General features: G+C 41.4%; 1 protein-coding gene across 3 annotated transcripts; it reads left to right on the top strand.

Annotated features, from left to right (window-relative positions):
- The first annotated feature begins 861 nt into the window (after positions 1–861).
- On the top strand, positions 862–16,567 carry trim54 (tripartite motif containing 54). 3 transcript variants are annotated; one of them, XR_010816818.1, is made up of 9 exons: positions 862–1,252; positions 2,554–2,726; positions 4,478–4,649; positions 7,633–7,728; positions 8,207–8,440; positions 10,830–10,852; positions 11,510–11,634; positions 12,829–13,112; positions 16,397–16,567. XR_010816818.1 is itself a non-coding variant. In XM_066704750.1 (9 exons), exons 1-9 carry the CDS (start codon positions 1,085–1,087, stop codon positions 16,408–16,410), a joined length of 1,131 nt encoding a protein of 376 aa, XP_066560847.1. In that variant the 5' UTR covers positions 862–1,084; the 3' UTR covers positions 16,411–16,567. The 3 variants fall into 3 exon arrangements, 2 of the variants coding, with proteins under 2 accessions (XP_066560847.1, XP_066560834.1); XM_066704750.1 differs by having other exon boundaries at positions 12,829–12,954; XM_066704737.1 differs by lacking the exon at positions 16,397–16,567 and having other exon boundaries at positions 12,829–13,532.
- The last annotated feature ends 1,573 nt before the right edge of the window (positions 16,568–18,140 follow it).

The following is an 18,140-nucleotide window of genomic DNA, read 5'->3' as shown; positions in this document are numbered from 1 at the left end:
TGTTGCCTATTAAAATGTTCCAGACTGTTGGCATACCATTATTAATCTCTTGGTTTGTTTCTCACTTTTTAACATTGTTACTGTATTAATAATTTAAGAGGTATCAAGTTGTTTGTTTAATTTGTTTTTAAGATATTGAAAAAACTATTTTCCATGACAAAGAGAATTATTTTCTGGTGTACCGTTATCTGCCTGAAAAGGCTTGGTCTAAATTTCTACTAATCATTGTATGTTTTTATGATCCAAGGTAATGGTAGAAATCACAGAAACTGGTGAGCTTGGCTAACTAAAATTGACTATCATCTCTTTTGAATTTAATTAGAAATGAACTGTACTGACGACCAGTGGTCATATGAGGTGACTAACTCTCCTAAACCAAGCACAAAAGCTTTAATATGAAGCATTTAAACTACTATTAAGTATTTTGATAACCCAAAATACAACCTTACAAAAGCAATACTTGTTTCCTCTGTGTTCCTCCCCTTTCTATGATATATAAATAATGTGTTTGTATATATGTATTATAAAGAAAAGATGTGTCCAAATTGTGTTTGCTAAGAGTACAAGATGTTGCTGTAGGTTTTCAGTGAATTGGTATAGATATTAGAGAGCTGCTCTGATTCCTCTGGTCCCCTTGCCCATTGTGTGGGTGACTGTTTACTGTTTTAGATCTCAGTGTCACTGCCATTGGCATTTCCATCTGTCCCTCTTGGCTCCGTGAGTGAGGCACATCTGATCTGACCCTAACAAATGGGCCTGTCCCTCTGGTCAGTTGCATCTCTTCTCACATTGCGGTAGTTTAAAAATGGCACAAGGAATGTTTCCCCCCTCCCCCCGCCTCAATGTAATTGGGCAGAGCCACGGTCCCAGTCCCCGTTGTGGCGAGAGACACAGAGGAGCAGAAACTCGACCCAGAACAAAGTGTTGCTAAAATTATATTTCACATTCTGCTGTGGTCAACTTTTGGAAACAGGAGGGCAGCAGAAGGCTAGAGAGAGCACGAGAAATTGGAAGAAAGGGTATAGGTGTAGGGTTTGAGACTTTAAGCAAGTTTTCCCAGAGTTTGCCGTGTACTGCGGAGGGGATGAACTTTGCACTGGGCTTCAAACCGTTGCTGGGGGACTCGAACACAATGGATAACTTGGAGAAGCAATTGATTTGCCCCATTTGCTTGGAAATGTTCACCAAACCAGTGGTGATCCTGCCCTGCCAGCACAATCTATGTAGAAAATGTGCCAATGATGTCTTCCAGGTAAGAAACATTGTTATTATTATGATCATAATGTAAATTATCAACATGTTTTGTAATGTCTCTTGCATTCGTAGTTATGTTTCCTTTTTGTGGTAAGGTAAGCTTGCAATTTGCATGGCCTTATTTTTAAATAAGGAATATTGTGTTGCTCACCTGTGTATCTGACAGGGAATTCTCTTCCTTGGGAGAAGGAGAAATTGACCCTGTCTTACTGGCTCAGTGAATGACAGCAGGCTGAAATGGACAGTCTGGGAATGTAAACAAACTGTCAACACTAAGTACTGTAGGATAATTTAGTGCACAGGAGGCTAGAGTATAGAAACAGTCAACCCAAATGGAATTATTATTTATTTGTATCAAACACTTTGTGTCAATTTCATATTCTTCAGGCCTTTTCTTCAGTAAGGTCACAGGCTTGAGTGAAATATTAGGTATCCAGTAACATCATGTGCCATTAAATCTAAACAAATAAAACATTATCTTGTATTGATATGCAACAGCCTTTTAAAGTCACCTAGCTCAATTTGTTCTGCCTCAAATGGCAGAAGTTCATATACTTTTCTCATGTAGTTTGTATAAATTCACATGCTGGCTGCCTGCTTTCAGGAGTTAAGCAAATCAAGCTGTGAGAGCTAGTGGTTGCAAATTCAAACAATTTGAATTAAAGTTCTCCTATTACCTTCCTTCTCAGGGCATTTCCATTTCATCTGTGGAGTTCAGATCCTTGCAGTATGAATTCATTATTATCATTATCTATCTCTTTACACCATAAATGGGGTTTATAAATTATTTCAAAGTTTAAAATGTGAAATTCTCATTCTTCATAAGTACATTAATAAATGTATCGATATATCATATCAACTAGGAAGTTTCCAAACAGCTAATTAAATAAATTGGCCTCCCAGGAGTTGGGATCTCTGAGGTACATTTGGTTCTCCCTTAGGGATTGGGCACAATGTGTGAAAAAAAAATATTAAAAACTCAGAACTTGAAGACTTATATTTTGTTTAGCTTACATAATAATATTGAACACCCCTAAAGGAAGAAAATCTCGTCATCAAGCTTTTTCATATGCATCACACAGTATGTGAACAGTTATTAAATCAGGGATGATGGGGTAATGAGTCAACATGGGGTTGTGAGTGAGGCAGAGATGGGGTGACATGTTGACCTCAATGTAACTGTGTTCACTGGAGGCTGCATTGATAAGCTCCCAAAATGGATTCATCATTGCTTGGTGTGCTGCTGGCGGGGGGAACTTGTTAAACACAGGCCCTTTGTCTCCCTGTCCATCCCCATAGGCCTCGAATCCCCTGTGGCAGACTCGGGGCTCCAGTTCTGTATCCACGGGGGGGCGGTTCCGCTGCCCTTCCTGCCGCCATGAGGTGGTCCTGGATCGACACGGGGTCTATGGGTTGCAGAGGAACCTGCTGGTGGAGAACATTATTGATATCTACAAGCAGGAGTCCACCAGGTTTGCATCGCCATCACTTCGTCTTCTGCACCTCTCGACTAGAAGCCTTTCAGAATCCCGGCTTTGATTACTGCCAGGTTATCGCCTTATTGCGCAATACAATACCAAGAGTGGGGGGGATCTGCTTTCTTCAGAGGGGTGTCCGTGGCATACAATTGGATAAGCTCCCTTTGGAAATGTGTGTGTGTGTGTGTGTGTGTGTGTATATATATATATATATATATTAGTTTTTGACTTTGATTTCCAGCGCTTTATTTTTACTGGTGATTGGAGATGTTTTTTTTTCTTTTTCTTCCTTGTTGTTTTCAGAGTGTACAGCCTCTTGAAATATCCAACATTAAGGTACAATCTAGAATGATTCTTAAGGTTTGACAACCCAGGAACTGCGCTGTGGAAATGAGCTAGCTCTGGCTGTGTATCTGGAAGTGAGTCTGAAGCCCTGATGTAGTGAAAAAACTACCAAGACACTGCCCTGGCACTGTGAATCATAGAGGACTCCCTATGCTTTGTGATAGCAGTCTTAGATGACTTATGAAACTTTAACTTTAGCCATTTCTAGCCCCTAAAAGAGGTGGCTCAGGCAATTCTCGCTGTGTCATGTAAACAAACTAGTGGCTGTACTTACGCAGATTGGCTTCTGTGCCATAGAGCAGTTCTAAATATATCCAGGACACTTTATCCTTATAGCAGTAGATACGCAATCACATGTGAATGTGTGGCACAGACTTGCATGCCTGCTACCCGGCTGTAACAACAGTCCTCTTTAAAACTCTCTCTGAATACTTTTATTTCACAATTCAACCTTCAGCTGCGGTTGGTAATGAAACAAACTCTTTAAGGCTTCACCTGGGGTGCATGGTGTCTGTTGGATCTGGATGAGCACATATTTTTCATTGATTGTACTGCAGTTACATTACATGATTAAAGAGTCAAATCTACCTTCTCCTTACTGCTCACTTTGTCTTCTGTCAGTTTTAATATAGGGTCATAAAGAAAGCTGGTTACTGTTTTCCACTTAGGAATTTACTATAATTCATATCTAGAACACAAAGGGCCATAAAATAATAATTATTTTTAGTTTGGGGACTGCCTTTATATAATATTAAACAAAAATGTTGTCATAGAAAGTTACATTCTGGAAGTGAATATTGCTTTGCAAGGTACAATTTACCCACTCACTCTGATGTATTGACTTAACGTCCTGTATTGATCATGCTTGTAGATCAGTCCTGAAATGCACTTCATACAATGTATCCAGACTGGATTCTGAACACTATCCCACCGTTAATTGATGCACTTTCCCAAGACAGCCACATGGTGGAGCCCGTCTGTAATCCTATGTGCTGTAGCAAGGTGGGACAGACCCCAAGGGCATAATACTGAATACCCCCTGCAGATGTTTAGGAAACACATTTAAAATGCTGATTGTTCAGTCAAAAATGTAAAGGAAAATATACACATACATAACAAACACTCTTACTACCACTTCTAATAGTAATTTAATAAGAAAATATATAAAATTAAATTAAATTATTAAATTAGCATAATGATTTGGAAAATATACTATTTCAAGAAATGTATAACTAACTAAACTAAAGTTCATGTTATCTTTTATCATTTAAGTATTCATTTTTCACCAGGTCAAATGCATAAAGGTGGAAATTGAGTGACAGGAGCAATGCAGAGATGATGAAAATGATGTGTTATGTTGGTGGCGTGGGTTCTAAATGCTGTCCTTTCCTTCCCTGGAGGCCGATCCACACCAAGTCAGAGCAGCAGCTGATGTGCGAGGAGCATGAGGACGAGAAGATCAACATCTACTGCTTGTCCTGTGAGACGCCCACCTGCTCCATGTGCAAAGTGTTTGGGGCGCACAAGGACTGCGAAGTGGCTCCCCTGCAGAACGTCTACAAGCGGCAGAAGGTACATATTATTACTCTATTTTTTAGCAGACATTCACATTTGGCTTTCACTTAACCAGGACCCCTGTGACCCACCTCTTAAAAAGGCAGGAATGTGACTTTAACCATAAAATGTACGTAGGACTGTTGTTTTTTGGGGATTTTACTGTGAATCTGGCATTACATTAACAAACCATGATACTGTAAATTGGACAGTGTTTTTATACTGGAGATTTGGCTTGAAGTATTATGTCCTGATGGATGAATAAGACTTATTGGTCTAATATATCTGTACTAACAACAAGAACCTGTTGAAATGCCACATTTGATGAACAGTTTTTAGATTCCTGATGTATTCAATGACCAGGACATGTACCATTCTAGTGTATGTGTCCCACTTAAATCTTCTTCATCATTTTACAATCCAGGACTTCTCTGAACAATCAATATAATTCGTTTTTGAGAGATTATTTGCCTGAAAATTATAATTATAATGAGTTGCTCAGATGTGGTATAGTAACTTGCCAATGAAACAGTGAGCCATACAGATTAAAAGATGTGCTTTCAAGAAACCTACTGATAAAAAACACCAACATGGCTGCCTCAATGAGCTCACTGCTGGCAGTTTCAGGAGCAGTGTGGGTATTTGTCTTCAGCACACTAAGACATTGTCATGCTGAGCACCACCGGAAATGTACAATCAATTTTGCTGGCATCTTTGCAATTATATTACCACCTTGCATGACCCTGTGTGGACTGTAGCTTAATGAACATTTTGGGATTGATGTCAGCAACAGCAAACAAAATAATAATAGTAAGCAGGATAAAAAAAGCTTCTCCCTATGGGGTATGAGGGAACGAGCATCCATTCAATGCAGCGCACTGCAGCTATTGACTTTCGCACTGTCAAACCTGGTAAATGAGTCGGGCCCTCTGGGGCCGGCCCTGCGGCCCCTCACACTGCTCCAACACATCACACCTCCCTGTCATTATCCCAGCGTCTCGCTCTCCTTGCTGCATGCATTGGACAATCTGTATGTGTCTCGCCCTACTGTGTGAGTTTAACCACCACAAGTACATTGCACGACTCCATGGAAACAATTCACTCGCAGTCTGTGTCAGATTGTGCCCTTTTCACCTTAAAACGTTTTTTTTTCCTTTTTGTTTTATAAAATGTCGTTTACATCCACTAGCATTATAAGGATGTCACATTCATATTGCTCTTTGCTTTTGTTAAAGTGAGAGACTAATATGCTCTGATGGCATTTGGTTCGAGAGATGTTCTAGTTTCTGCCCAGCTTGTAGCTCTGTATAGGTTGAAGAGTTCAGCACACTGCTGTGAAAACTGCCAGCACCATCTAACTTACAGCCATGTGAATACAGACTAATATTATTCCCACAATAAGCAACTGAGCCAGCGGCATTCACCATATGTTATTTTATGAGTTCTTGTTACTAACTAATAATTGAAGGTTATTCTTCACAGGGGGGTAAAGTGGATTTTAATTAAATTAGATTTTTGTTCGTTATCCATACAAATGACTGAAAATGCAGCTGAAAGCAACACAAGCGTACTTTTGTTTACACATTTATGTATTACTTTTCCCCCTCTGTATACTGTTGTACGAAGTCTATTATGCATATCCAACAATATCTTTCCTTTTTTATGCCTTTTATCTAATTGATTTTTACTTGGGGCATGCCCTGTGATCTTCTGCTTCAGGATTTAATCTTCGGTTCTTATCCTATTGTTAAAAACCTGGATCTCCCTGTCTGCCTACAAAAAAGCTCACAATGAAACATCAGCTTCTGAGTAACAGTCTTCAGCTGTGGAGAAGCTGGGGGAATATGTTCCTCGGGGCTCTGGGGGTGGAATAAATCTCATCTGCTTTTTAATCACCAAGTCTTCAGATACAGTTGGGTTAGGAATATGAAATTGATCCTAAAGGCCTTGTTAGGCCCTCAATGGTCAAAATAATGGCACAGCTCTGTTCCAGGAGGGCCACCAATCAGTATAGTTATTTAAATCATCAGCAGACTAATGTAATAATGGTTCAGTGAAATATGTTTCTAGTTTAATGTTGTAATGAAAAACTCTATCCTGCTGCCCCTGAATTTTGGAGGTCCCTGGTCCATTTTTCCCTAATTTCTTTCTTCCTATGATGCATCCAGTAGGTCATCTATTCCCACTGTAGTTTGGTGGAGCCCAAATCATCTCATGAACTTCCTTGAGGGTCAGCTGTGCACTGGATTAGCTTCTGCAATGTTATCTCATTGTTAACTCAATGTTTAGACATAAAGGTGGATGTCATGTAAGAAATTAATTAGGGATGTTTATAACTTATACAAATTTTTGTCTTTCAGCGTTGTTGATGTACAATTTGTGCTCTTTAATGTAATTCTCTGCTTTCCCCACTTCTAAGGGATTTTAGGCCTCCACCACCGGTTTGTGTTGCAGTTGAATCTTATGGACTCCAATTGTATAGTTTTTGCATAATTTAAGTTTAGCCTGTAAAAAAACATCCCAGAAATGCAGCAGAAAGTCATCTGCAGACACTTCCAGTTGCAAGAAAAAGAAACCCCTGAGGTGACAGCTTTCCAGTTTTTGATGGTTGACTCTTCTGGGGAATTATTGTGTCACTCTAAAATACCTAGGTCTAATGAAAACTGCTAATTAAAAGTAGTTTGTTGTTGACTACTTAGAACTATTAATGGCATGCTTTCTGTTACTGATTGCCTCATCTACTTAAGTGATTCAAGAAAGTCCTCCACAGAAGAAGCGATCTTATTTATAATACCAATCTTCATTAATAAAAATGAAGGCCAAAGATGCAATTAATATACTGTGCAGCTCAAGGTACTAATCACAGTAGCTTTTTTAATGAGTTTAGCTTCTAGTGTTCTGCCTATTCAAGGGTGACTTGTTTAAAGGTCCTGGCTATCAGTATTAAGACTTAAAACTGTACATGGTGAAGACCTGTCAAATTGCATCTTTTCTCTTGCAGACAGAGTTGAGTGATGGCATAGCTATGTTGGTGGCTGGGAATGACAGTGTACAGGCCTTGATTTCCCAGCTGGAGACGATTTGCAGAACCATTGAGGTAAACCTTAAACCATTGTAAAAAGTAGTCCTAAAAGTAAAAATACTCTATCAAACACTTACTCCAGTAAAAGTTAAAAGTCTCCCATTCAAACAGTATTACATAAAAATACAAAATTATCTACTTTTAAGTGTACTGAAGAAATATTATTTTCATTTTTGTGGCATATAAGGCTAAACTGATAGGCTGGTTATTATTCTATAGATCGCTTTGTCAAAATGATATCAAGCTAACCTGAAACATGTTAATTCCTGATAGGTCTATGTAATTTCTCCCTCCAATTAAAAATGGTAACGAGGTCAGTGGGAAATGTAGTGTAGTAAAACTACATTATTTTATTTATAATTGTAGTGCGGTAAAAGTAAAAGTAGGCACAAACAATAAATACTTAAGTAGAGTACAAATACTTTGCTGGTTTGAGGGATGATGTGCCTAGTGCTCATGAAAGTGATGAGGTGTCTTTGCTCTTCCGCTGCAGGAAAACAGCCAGAGGCAGAAGCAGCAACTGTGTGAGAAGTTCGACACCCTCTATGCCATCCTGGAGGAGAAGAAGAAAGAGCTGGTGCTGTGTATCGGCCAGGAGCAGGACGAGAAGCTTGCCCATGTCCGCTCCCTCATTCGCCAGCACGGGGACCACTTGGAGGGAGCCTCCAAACTGGTGGAGTCCGCAATCCAGTCCATGGAGGAGCCACAGATGGCCGTCTTCCTGCAGGTGGGTGACCGACCGGAGTCCATCACAAGTTCCATAATAAAAAAGCCAACAGCCACCAGCGGGGTGGTGAAGAATTCGAAGCCCCCCAAGTGAGGTGTGCTGTCGGTATGAAGATGATGCTGCACACATCATCACACAAGGAGTTTGAGGATACTTGGAGCTAAATATCGTCAAACACTTGATACTGCACAGATACTTGTTGCTCTATGCAATGTGCCAGATAATAAAGAGCAGGATAGTTGGAGGATCGTGAGCGCAATCTATTTCCTTCTTGGCACAAACCCCATCACCCCATTTCAATCTTATAATCCATAAAAGATGTCTTGCACGCAGAGGTCTATGATAAAGTACTGCATCATGTCTTCTCACACAAAACAACAATGGATTCATTGTGACGACAATTATTGAATCTCGTCGAATCAGTTACAACAGCCTGCGCCTAAGAGATAAAGGAAAGTTTCTGTGACAGATCTCCTAACCCCGTTCCCACTTATCTAAGGTTGCTGGCCATGGTATGAACACCAATGCTTGCAAAAGCTTCCTGGAAATTTGACCCCTAGACTAGACTTTGATCAAGCAGCTGCAGACAAATGTTGACAAATGTTTCTGCCTAGGTCTCCTGGTGACACTCTGGCGTCTACGGGATTAGGACCACAAGGTGTCAGGCCGTCCTCACACTTTCCCCAACAGCACATGTCATTAATACACTCACTGCACTCGTGCCAAGTGTCATCAAGTCAGTCACTTCAGACACTGAGCTGGCAAAGCTTGAGGACATGAAAATAACCTGAACCCTTACAACATGTTCCACATCTCCCTATAACAGTTGTGATTTACAAGATTTACAGTGAGCTCAACCAATATTTGTGCACTAGGTTTGTTCAAAATATATGACTGGGACATACACTCACCTAAAGGATTATTAGGAACACCTGTTCAATTTCTCATTAATGCAATTATCTAACCAACCAATCACATGGCAGTTGCTTCAATGCATTTAGGGGTGTGGTCCTGGTCAAGACAATCTCCTGAACTCCAAACTGAATGTCTGAATGGGAAAGAGAGGTGATTTAAGCAATTTTGAGCGTGGCATGGTTGTTGGTGCCAGACGGGCCGGTCTGAGTATTTCACAATCTGCTCAGTTACTGGGATTTTCACGCACAACCATTTCTAGGGTTTACAAAGAATGGTGTGAAAAGGGAAAAACATCCAGTATGCGGCAGTCCTGTGGGCGAAAATGCCTTGTTGATGCTAGAGGTCAGAGGAGAATGGGCCGACTGATTCAAGCTGATAGAAGAGCAACTTTGACTGAAATAACCACTCGTTACAACCGAGGTATGCAGCAAAGCATTTGTGAAGCCACAACACGTACAACCTTGAGGCGGATGGGCAGAAGACCCCACCGGGTACCACTCATCTCCACTACAAATAGGAAAAAGAGGCTACAATTTGCACAAAATCTCACCAAAATTGGACAAAATGTTGCCTGGTCTGATTAGTCTCGATTTCTTTTGAGACATTCAAATGGTAGAGTCAGAATTTGGTGTGAACAGAATGAGAACATGGATCCATCATGCCTTGTTACCACTGTGCAGGCTGGTGGTGGTGGTGTAATGGTGTGGGGGATGTTTTCTTGGCACACTTTAGGCCCCTTAGTGCCAATTGGGCATCGTTTAAATGCCACGGCCTACCTGAGCATTGTTTCTGACCATGTCCATCCCTTTATGACCACCATGTACCCATCCTCTGATGGCTACTTCCAGCAGGATAATGCACCATGTCACAAAGGTCGAATCATTTCAAATTGGTTTCTTGAACATGACAATGAGTTCACTGTACTGAACTGGCCCCCACAGTCACCAGATCTCAACCCAATAGAGCATCTTTGGGATGTGGTGGAACGGGAGCTTCGTGCCCTGGGTGTGCATCCCAGAAATCTCCATCAACTGCAAGATGCTATCCTATCAATATGGGCCAACATTTCTAAAGAATGCTTTCAGCACCTTGTTGAATCAATGCCACGTAGAATTAAGGCAGTTCTGAAGGCGAAAGGGGGTCAAACACAGTATTAGTATGGTGTTCCTAATAATCCTTTAGGTGAGTGTATATATAGGACACCCTCCTGTATTCAAAAGTGTGTAAATCATGCTGATATGAGCACATAGGGAAAACTCAGCATGTATGTAATATGTGTGAAAATTTTGATTATGCTGCAAAAGTGTGTGAACAAATATTTGAATTTGAAGACTAAGATCATAGAAATCTAGGAAACTCCAAATGTATACACACCAAAAATGTAACAAATGTGTTTGTTTTAAGAGATATGGGTTGGTAAGAAGCTGATTATAACTAACTGTAAAATAATTATATTGTTTCTTATCTTCCACAGGGCAACAAAGAATTGATCAAAAAGTAGGTGAATCACCTTTAATTTATGATACCTTTCCATACACCAACCTCCACTGCATTTCCAGTAGATGTTCTCATGATATTATGATTAAATCCCCAGGCCTGCATGTTTCATCTTGGCAGCTTAATCTTGTTAGTGTTTAATATCTCCACTACCAATCCTGGGTTCTAGTTTATTTTCTGTATATACAGTATATATCTTTTTTTTTCAACAACATATTGCTTCTGGAATGTATTGACTTAACTTGGGGTTCAAAGCAAAGGAGCTCTAAAGCTGCCGGTTCCTTTAGCTCCTACACCACACAACAGGAAAAAAAAATTGTAACCTTTAAATGAAACTAAATTATTTACGATCCCAGCTTTCTGATTTGAAGACACAATTGCTGTAGCTGTTCAGTTTTACATCTCATCTTTCTACATTGTTAAACGCTGTGGTCTGTAATTGTACTTAAAAAAAAAAAAAAAACTGAAATGCTGATGTCATTCGTATGTCTCCATTTATTAATGGTGATGTTTGGACTGAATCAGTAGTGATAAAGAATGCGGTGGATAAATAGTTATTAGCTGAACTTTCTGCACTGTGACATCATTAATCATGGGGAAAGTGAAATTAAGTTCTGAATGAACCCTGTGTGTTCCCCCAACCTGTGCCCTCAACAGGATCATAGACACTGCCAAGGCATCCAACATAGAGCGCACGGAGCCTGGGTACGAGAACATGGACCACTTCATCATCAACACTGACGACATCGCCGACATGCTGAGAACAATAGATTTCCAAACAGGTGAGCCTGAGGACAGAGACTGTGGATCTCTATTGCATCCGCACAGCCATTCCCCAATCCTCTGCGTGTCTTATTACACTGCATCTGCATACAGCTTTTTCTTTTTTTCAGCCTTTTTTCCTAGCTGTATACTTTCATAAACACTGTTCACCTTTATGTGCTGCACGTTTTTTTTTTCAGTGCTTTTGCATTTTGCAGCATTTTCTAATATAATTAACTTTATGTGTTTACTCTATTTTCACTATCCACTCTTTGTGCTTTCAATATAATTTCACCCTTCATTCATAATGCCAGCATTAGAGAAATGTTGCAGTTCTTTCATGATGCTCTCTTAAGCTTACAATCACTCAGGTGGCCTTGTGCACTTCCCACATTGTGCCTTAACCCTTGGGCTCATTTGTACTGCTGAATGCTGTACAGCCTGCTTTATACTCTAGAGTTGCCTCTCTTTGAAGTGAATGGAAAAGTCAAGTGGGATTATAGATCAGAGGATGTATTCAAGATCACGGCAGTGCTGTGCTTTGTAGGTAGTTGTAGGTGCAGTTTGACACATGCACTATGGAGCAGTATTTCATTATGGCCTGTATTTACAGTAACAGTAATTCTGTGACTGTCTGACAGTGAGAGGCATTGGATTAAGGCAATCTGGAACACCTCTGCTTAGATGAGAGAGCTGTCCTACCTCTACCTCGCTCCACTTCCCATTGGACAGTTATTCTGTGCCTTCTTCTTTATGCTACTCTATAAACACTGCTCTCAAGGCTAAGAAGATGTGCTCCATCATGAGACAGACAACCCTGAAATCTATCACTGACCTTTCCTTCTAGCAATTTGTGGTATCATAAAGGTGAATATGAAATGACTATGACTCTCTCTTTACAAGAGTACTCTTAACTCCTCTGCCCCACCTCCCTTACAGACAGACGTTGATATAATGAGTAAAGAGTTGCACACCTAGACTATGAAGTATTTTTGTCCAAGCGTGGATTTGTCTAGGTCTAAGGCTTCTGACAACCTGTTTATACTCCACGTGTGATTGTGTCAAAATGCACTCAAGTGACTTAACCTTCCCTGTTGGGTGTATTATCAACTGTCCTTAACAGTAGAGAGAGATGAGCATGACAGAGATGGTGTGGAAAGGGAGTGTGGTAGAGAAGCAGGAACTAAACCCTGAGAACTTGCTTGTTGCTGAAGTCTCCCAGGGTGACGCCGCCGAGGAGGGCTTTGAAGCTGAGGAGGGTGGGGTGGCAGAAGACGAGGTGTCCCAGCTGAGCGTCGAGGGCGACGGCAGCAGACTGGATACAGCCGGGCTCCTCTCTGGTAAGAGAACTGTCCCAGCTGCCAAAAAATAAAGCCAGGCACCCACTCTCCCCACAGCAAATCAAATCACGGTGATTGACAAGAGCACACCCACAACTTGCTCCAGAAGTTTCCTGAAGGATGTCAAATTAAAAGTTGAGAGTGACGTCATTTTCCAGGTAATCACAGAAGAGCTGCAATGCTGTCTGCTTCCTTTCTCTTCTGATAAAATTCTGTGAAGCTCCTCTTACTGATATTACTGTACCAAAACTTTTATGTGGCACGTCACTTATCAAATCTGTGGGTAATAAAAGTAAAAACCTATTATTACAATATATAAATTGGTACAGTTTTTTTTTTCCCTTCCCTTTAACCTCAGAAAGCCTCGCTGAGAGAAACCAATCTGGTTTGCGCAAGTGTCTTTACTATTCAGTTAACGTAATGGCCACTCAGCTTTCTACTGACAGCCTACTGTCCACACTAAAAGCCTGCACATATCTCACGCTGTCTGCTGCTATATTTAGTTTTTGCTGACTTCAGAAAATTCTGCAATGACATAGAGCCTTAAATCAGTTGTTCACCATTTCATGTGCAATGGATTAATCTGATTCCCCCCCCCCCCCAGTAGACTAATACAAGGGAAATGACCATGACATTTTAGCCTGGCAATTATCATTTCTGTACAATGTTTCTTCGCAAGGTATAATAATCTTTTCCCAAGTCAGGAAACCTCACTGCAAAATGCCACTTTGCCTCAGACAAATGGCCCGGCTCAGATCCTCATTAGGCCACCGAAGATCAAACGATCCTCTCAGAATTGGACTTCTTTGGTTAAGTGTACTGGTGAGGCTGCCAAGGAAATAAGTCAGAAGTTCAATGTATGACATAATAGAGCTCTCAGCAGTGGGTGGAATACAGATTCAGTAATGAAAATCTAGAACTTAAGTCTTATCTTTCTGTCAGATCTAACACCCTGTGGAACTGTACCAGCCTTTCTCACCTAGTGAAGAGCCAGTGTAATATTTTCTATTGAAACTCTATGTCCTACCTCTGAATATGTTAGAAACCGCATGGGAAATTAAACACCGCAATGCTTCGGGCAGGGAAATAATTATTAACCGATTAAAGAAACACTTCAAAGCAGATCTACGTTTTCAGTGCGGATCTCGCACTACAGGAGCAAAATGTATCCGCCAGCATAAACATTATATGCTTCAGTACCTAGTTATCCATGTTTAACAGATCTATTTATTTGAAATTTATCTCAGACACCATGTACTCCTGCTCTTGCTTGTTTCCCCACCTCAGTCTGTTTTCTGCCTGGGCTTATTGCTACTCGTCCACACTAGACCTCACTGAAGCCATTAGAAAGCAGGGGTGCTTTGAAGGCTGAGGCCAAAAGCTACAGAGTGTAACACTGTTATGTGGTAAGAATGCACTTTAATATACACCGATCAGCCATAACATTATGACCACTGACAGGTGAAGTGAATAACACTGATAATCTCGTTATCATGGCACCTGTCAGTGGGTGGGATGTATTAGGCAGCAAGTGAACATTTTGTCCTCAAAGTTGATGTGTTAGAAGCAGGAAATATGGGCAAGCGTAAGGATCTGAGCGACTTTGACAAGGGCCAGATTGTGATGGATGGACGACTGGGTCAGAGCATCTCCAAAACTGCAGCTCTTGTGGGGTGTTCCCGGTCTGCAGTGGTCAGTACCTATCAAAAGCAAGGCTCATTGATGCACGTGGGGAGTGAAGGCTGGCCTGTGTGGTCCGATCCAACAGACGAGCTACTGTAGCTCAAATTGCTGAAAAAGGTAATGCTGGCTCTGATAGAAAGGTGTCAGAACACACAGTACATCGCAGTTTGTTGCGTATGGGGCTGCGTAGCCGCAGACCAGTCAGGGTGCCCATGCTGACCCCTGTCCACTGCCGAAAGCGCCTACAATGGGCACGTGAGCATCAGAACTGGACCACGGAGCAATGGAAGAAGGTCTCCTGGTCTGATGAATCACAAATTCAAGGTGTTGACTGGCCTCCAAATTCCCCAGATCTCAATCCAATCGAGCATCTGTGGGATGTGCTGGAAAAACAAGTCCGATCCATGGAGGCCCCACCTCGCAACTTACAGGACTTAAAGGATCTGCTGCTAACGTCTTGGTGCCAGATACCACAGCACACCTTCAGAGGTCTAGTGGAGTCCATGCCTCGACAGGTCAGGGCTGTTTTGGTGGCAAAAGGGGGACCTACACAATATTAGGCAGGTGGTCATAATGTTATGGGTGATCGATGTATAGCTCATGGCTTGAGTTCTCCAGACTGAAATTGGGTTTTGCCACTTTAGTATTATTCATATGTATTAGGCCGAACTGCTGTAATTCAGTAGGGGGAAGATGATGTCCAAGCTGAACATCTCATTTAAGTAAAATATCCATGCAGAATGGAGAATGGACTCCGTTTGCCTCCTCTCGTTCAATCTGAACACAAAGTCCCTCCAACTCCAACCTCGATAACTCGATAACCTCGTGTTCAGGGCGTGACAAGTGGAGGGGCACAAACATGCCTCTCCACATGGTTTTATTTCTTTATTTCTAAACCACCATATCTGCAGCAGCATCCTTCCTTTCACCAAAGGTCAACAGCCACTGCGAATTACAGCACCGGCGGCTAGCCTTTAACAAAACCTACAGCTCCTTCACTTCCTATATCAGGTAGTCAGGGCCATTTCCTAATGAATAAAGATCAAGAGCCACAGTGTGATCAGTCCACATCCACACATCTACCACAGTCCCGGGAATTCTAGGCTTCTTGGCTTGGAGGAGTTTGGACCTTCTGTAAGGTTAATAAACCCATTCCTGCCCCCTTGTCCCCTTAGACATTTGGGCAGTATTACTGTAGCTGGTCATTACTTAATGATGCTTCCTTACCATGCACCCAGGGTGTATGATCGTAAGACAAGATGTTTATATAGGCAGTCAGGGACACGGGTGCAAAGAGGTTCTGACCTCGTTCCGGCTCTCCTTCGCTATCTGATTGATTTATTGGGACCAGCATCAGAGAAGAGCGTCAAAGCCTGGATTGAATCTAACTGAAGGAGTTTTTGTTAGCTATTAAAGCTTGTTTGTGGAGAGAGAGACATAAATGACTAAGTGAGCATACGTTGAATCAGAGGTAGATCATTGATACTGTTTATCAGCAGCTTTTTTCAGTTTTTGCTTTGTTCTTAGAGCTCAGATGATCCGTCCTGAAATCCAAAAACCATGACCAAATCATAGGGAAGCAAAGTGACAACTTTAGCCAACTTTTGTCTGTAAAATGCGAACCCTCTCCACAAGACAGATCAGAAAACATTACAATCACGTCCCCTCTTCCAATCTGACCAAACAAAATGTTCTTCTCAGTTTAATGAATAGATGAGTTTACATGCTTTACTCACACCATGCTTCTTGTGTTTTTTAGGACATTTCCAGTGAAGATTGAAGATTTGGTTTATTCCTTTAAATTCAACATGGTTCATCAAGACAGTGTGCTTTCATGAGTTCATCCTCACAGAATTCAATAAGATACTGATAGACAGCAAATCTACAACTGTAGAACAAATAAAAAAAATAAAAAAAAATATTTATAAAATGGAATCTTGTGCTTTTCTGTCCTTAAAATAAATCTGTTCTTTCCATCTATGTGTCTACATGTTCTCATCTGACTAATGCATGCATTTCCACTATTGCTCGAAAGTCAAATGTCTTGTATGCCTCAAGCTTTTTTTTTTTTTTTAGGAAAATATTGATATTGTTGGTTTTCAGTTTTAATTTGTATAATTCACCTGCACCTGTCTCAATGGACCTGGCTGAATCGTATCCAAGTCTTGATTATAGTTTATTGGCTGACGCCTTCATGATGAGTGTCTGACATTAAAAAACACAAGTGCATTGTACATTTACAAGGATTGTATCAAATGTATACAGTGGGGGAAAAAAGTATTTGATCCCCTGCTGATTTTGTACGTTTTCCCACTGACAAAGAATTAAAAAAAAAAAAAAGTTATACATTGATTTGCATGTTAATGAGGGAAATAAGTATTTGACCCCTTCGACTTAGTACTTGGTGGCAAAACCCTTGTTGGCAATCACAGAAGTCAGATGTTTCTTGTAGTTGGCCACCAGGTTTGCACACATCTCAGGAGGGATTTTGTCCCACTCCTCTTTGCAGATCCTCTCCAAGTCATTATGGTTTCGAGGCTGATGTTTGCCAACTCGAACCTTCAGCTCCCTCCACAGATTTTCTATGGGATTAAGGTCTGGAGACTGGCTAGGCCACTCCAGGACCTTAATGTGCTTCTTCTTGAGCCACTCCTTTGTTGCCTTGGCTGTGTGTTTTGGGTCATTGTCATGCTGGAATACCCATCCACGACCCATTTTCAATGCCCTGGCTGAGGGAAGGAGGTTCTCACCCAAGATTTGATGGTACATGGCCCCGTCCATCGTCCCTTTGATGTGGTGCAGTTGTCCTGTCCCCTTAGCAGAAAAACACCCCAAAGCATAATGTTTCCACCTCCATGTTTGACAGTGGGGATGGTGTTCTTGGGGTCATTCCTCCTCCTCCAAACACGGCGAGTTGAGTTGATGCCAAAGAGCTCGATTTTGGTCTCATCTGACCACAACACTTTCACCCAGTTCTCCTCTGAATCATTCAGATGTTCATTGGCAAACTTCAGACGGGCCTGTACATGTGCTTTCTTGAGCAGGGGGACCTTGCGGGCGCTGCAGGATTTCAGTCCTTCACGGCGTAGTGTGTTACCAATTGTTTTCTTGGTGACTATGGTCCCAGCTGCCTTGAGATCATTAACAAGATCCTCCCGTGTAGTTCTGGGCTGATTCCTCACCGTTCTCATGATCATTGAAACTCCACGAGGTGAGATCTTGCATGGAGCCCCAGACCGAGGGAGACTGATAGTTATTTTGTGTTTTTTCCATTTGCGAATAATCTCACCAGCTGTTGTCACCTTCTCACCAAGCTGCTTGGCGATGGTCTTGTAGCCCATTCCAGCCTTGTGTAGGTCTACAATCTTGTCCCTGACATCCTTGGACAGCTCTTTGGTCTTGGCCATGGTGGAGAGTTTGGAATCTGATTGATTGATTGCTTCTGTGGACAGGTGTCTTTTATACAGGTAACGAGCTGAGATTAGGAGCACTCCCTTTAAGAG

Source organism: Amia ocellicauda, chromosome 1 (assembly GCF_036373705.1).
Source record: "Amia ocellicauda isolate fAmiCal2 chromosome 1, fAmiCal2.hap1, whole genome shotgun sequence".
Classification (NCBI taxonomy): domain Eukaryota; kingdom Metazoa; phylum Chordata; class Actinopteri; order Amiiformes; family Amiidae; genus Amia; species Amia ocellicauda.
Note: the sequence above shows the minus strand (reverse complement) of the source record. Positions and strands in the feature narration are given on the sequence as shown.

What these genes read in the sequence shown, in the direction of transcription:
- trim54 (XM_066704737.1), top strand. Translation starts at nt 1,085, where the DNA reads ATGAACTTTGCACTGGGCTTCAAACCGTTGCTGGGGGACTCGAACACA. An exon ending in CGATTTGCAGAACCATTGAG is followed by an intron (nt 7,729 to 8,206) that starts GTAAACCTTAAA and finishes CTTCCGCTGCAG; the next exon opens with GAAAACAGCCAGAGGCAGAA. An exon ending in AGATGGCCGTCTTCCTGCAG is followed by an intron (nt 8,441 to 10,829) that starts GTGGGTGACCGA and finishes TATCTTCCACAG; the next exon opens with GGCAACAAAGAATTGATCAA.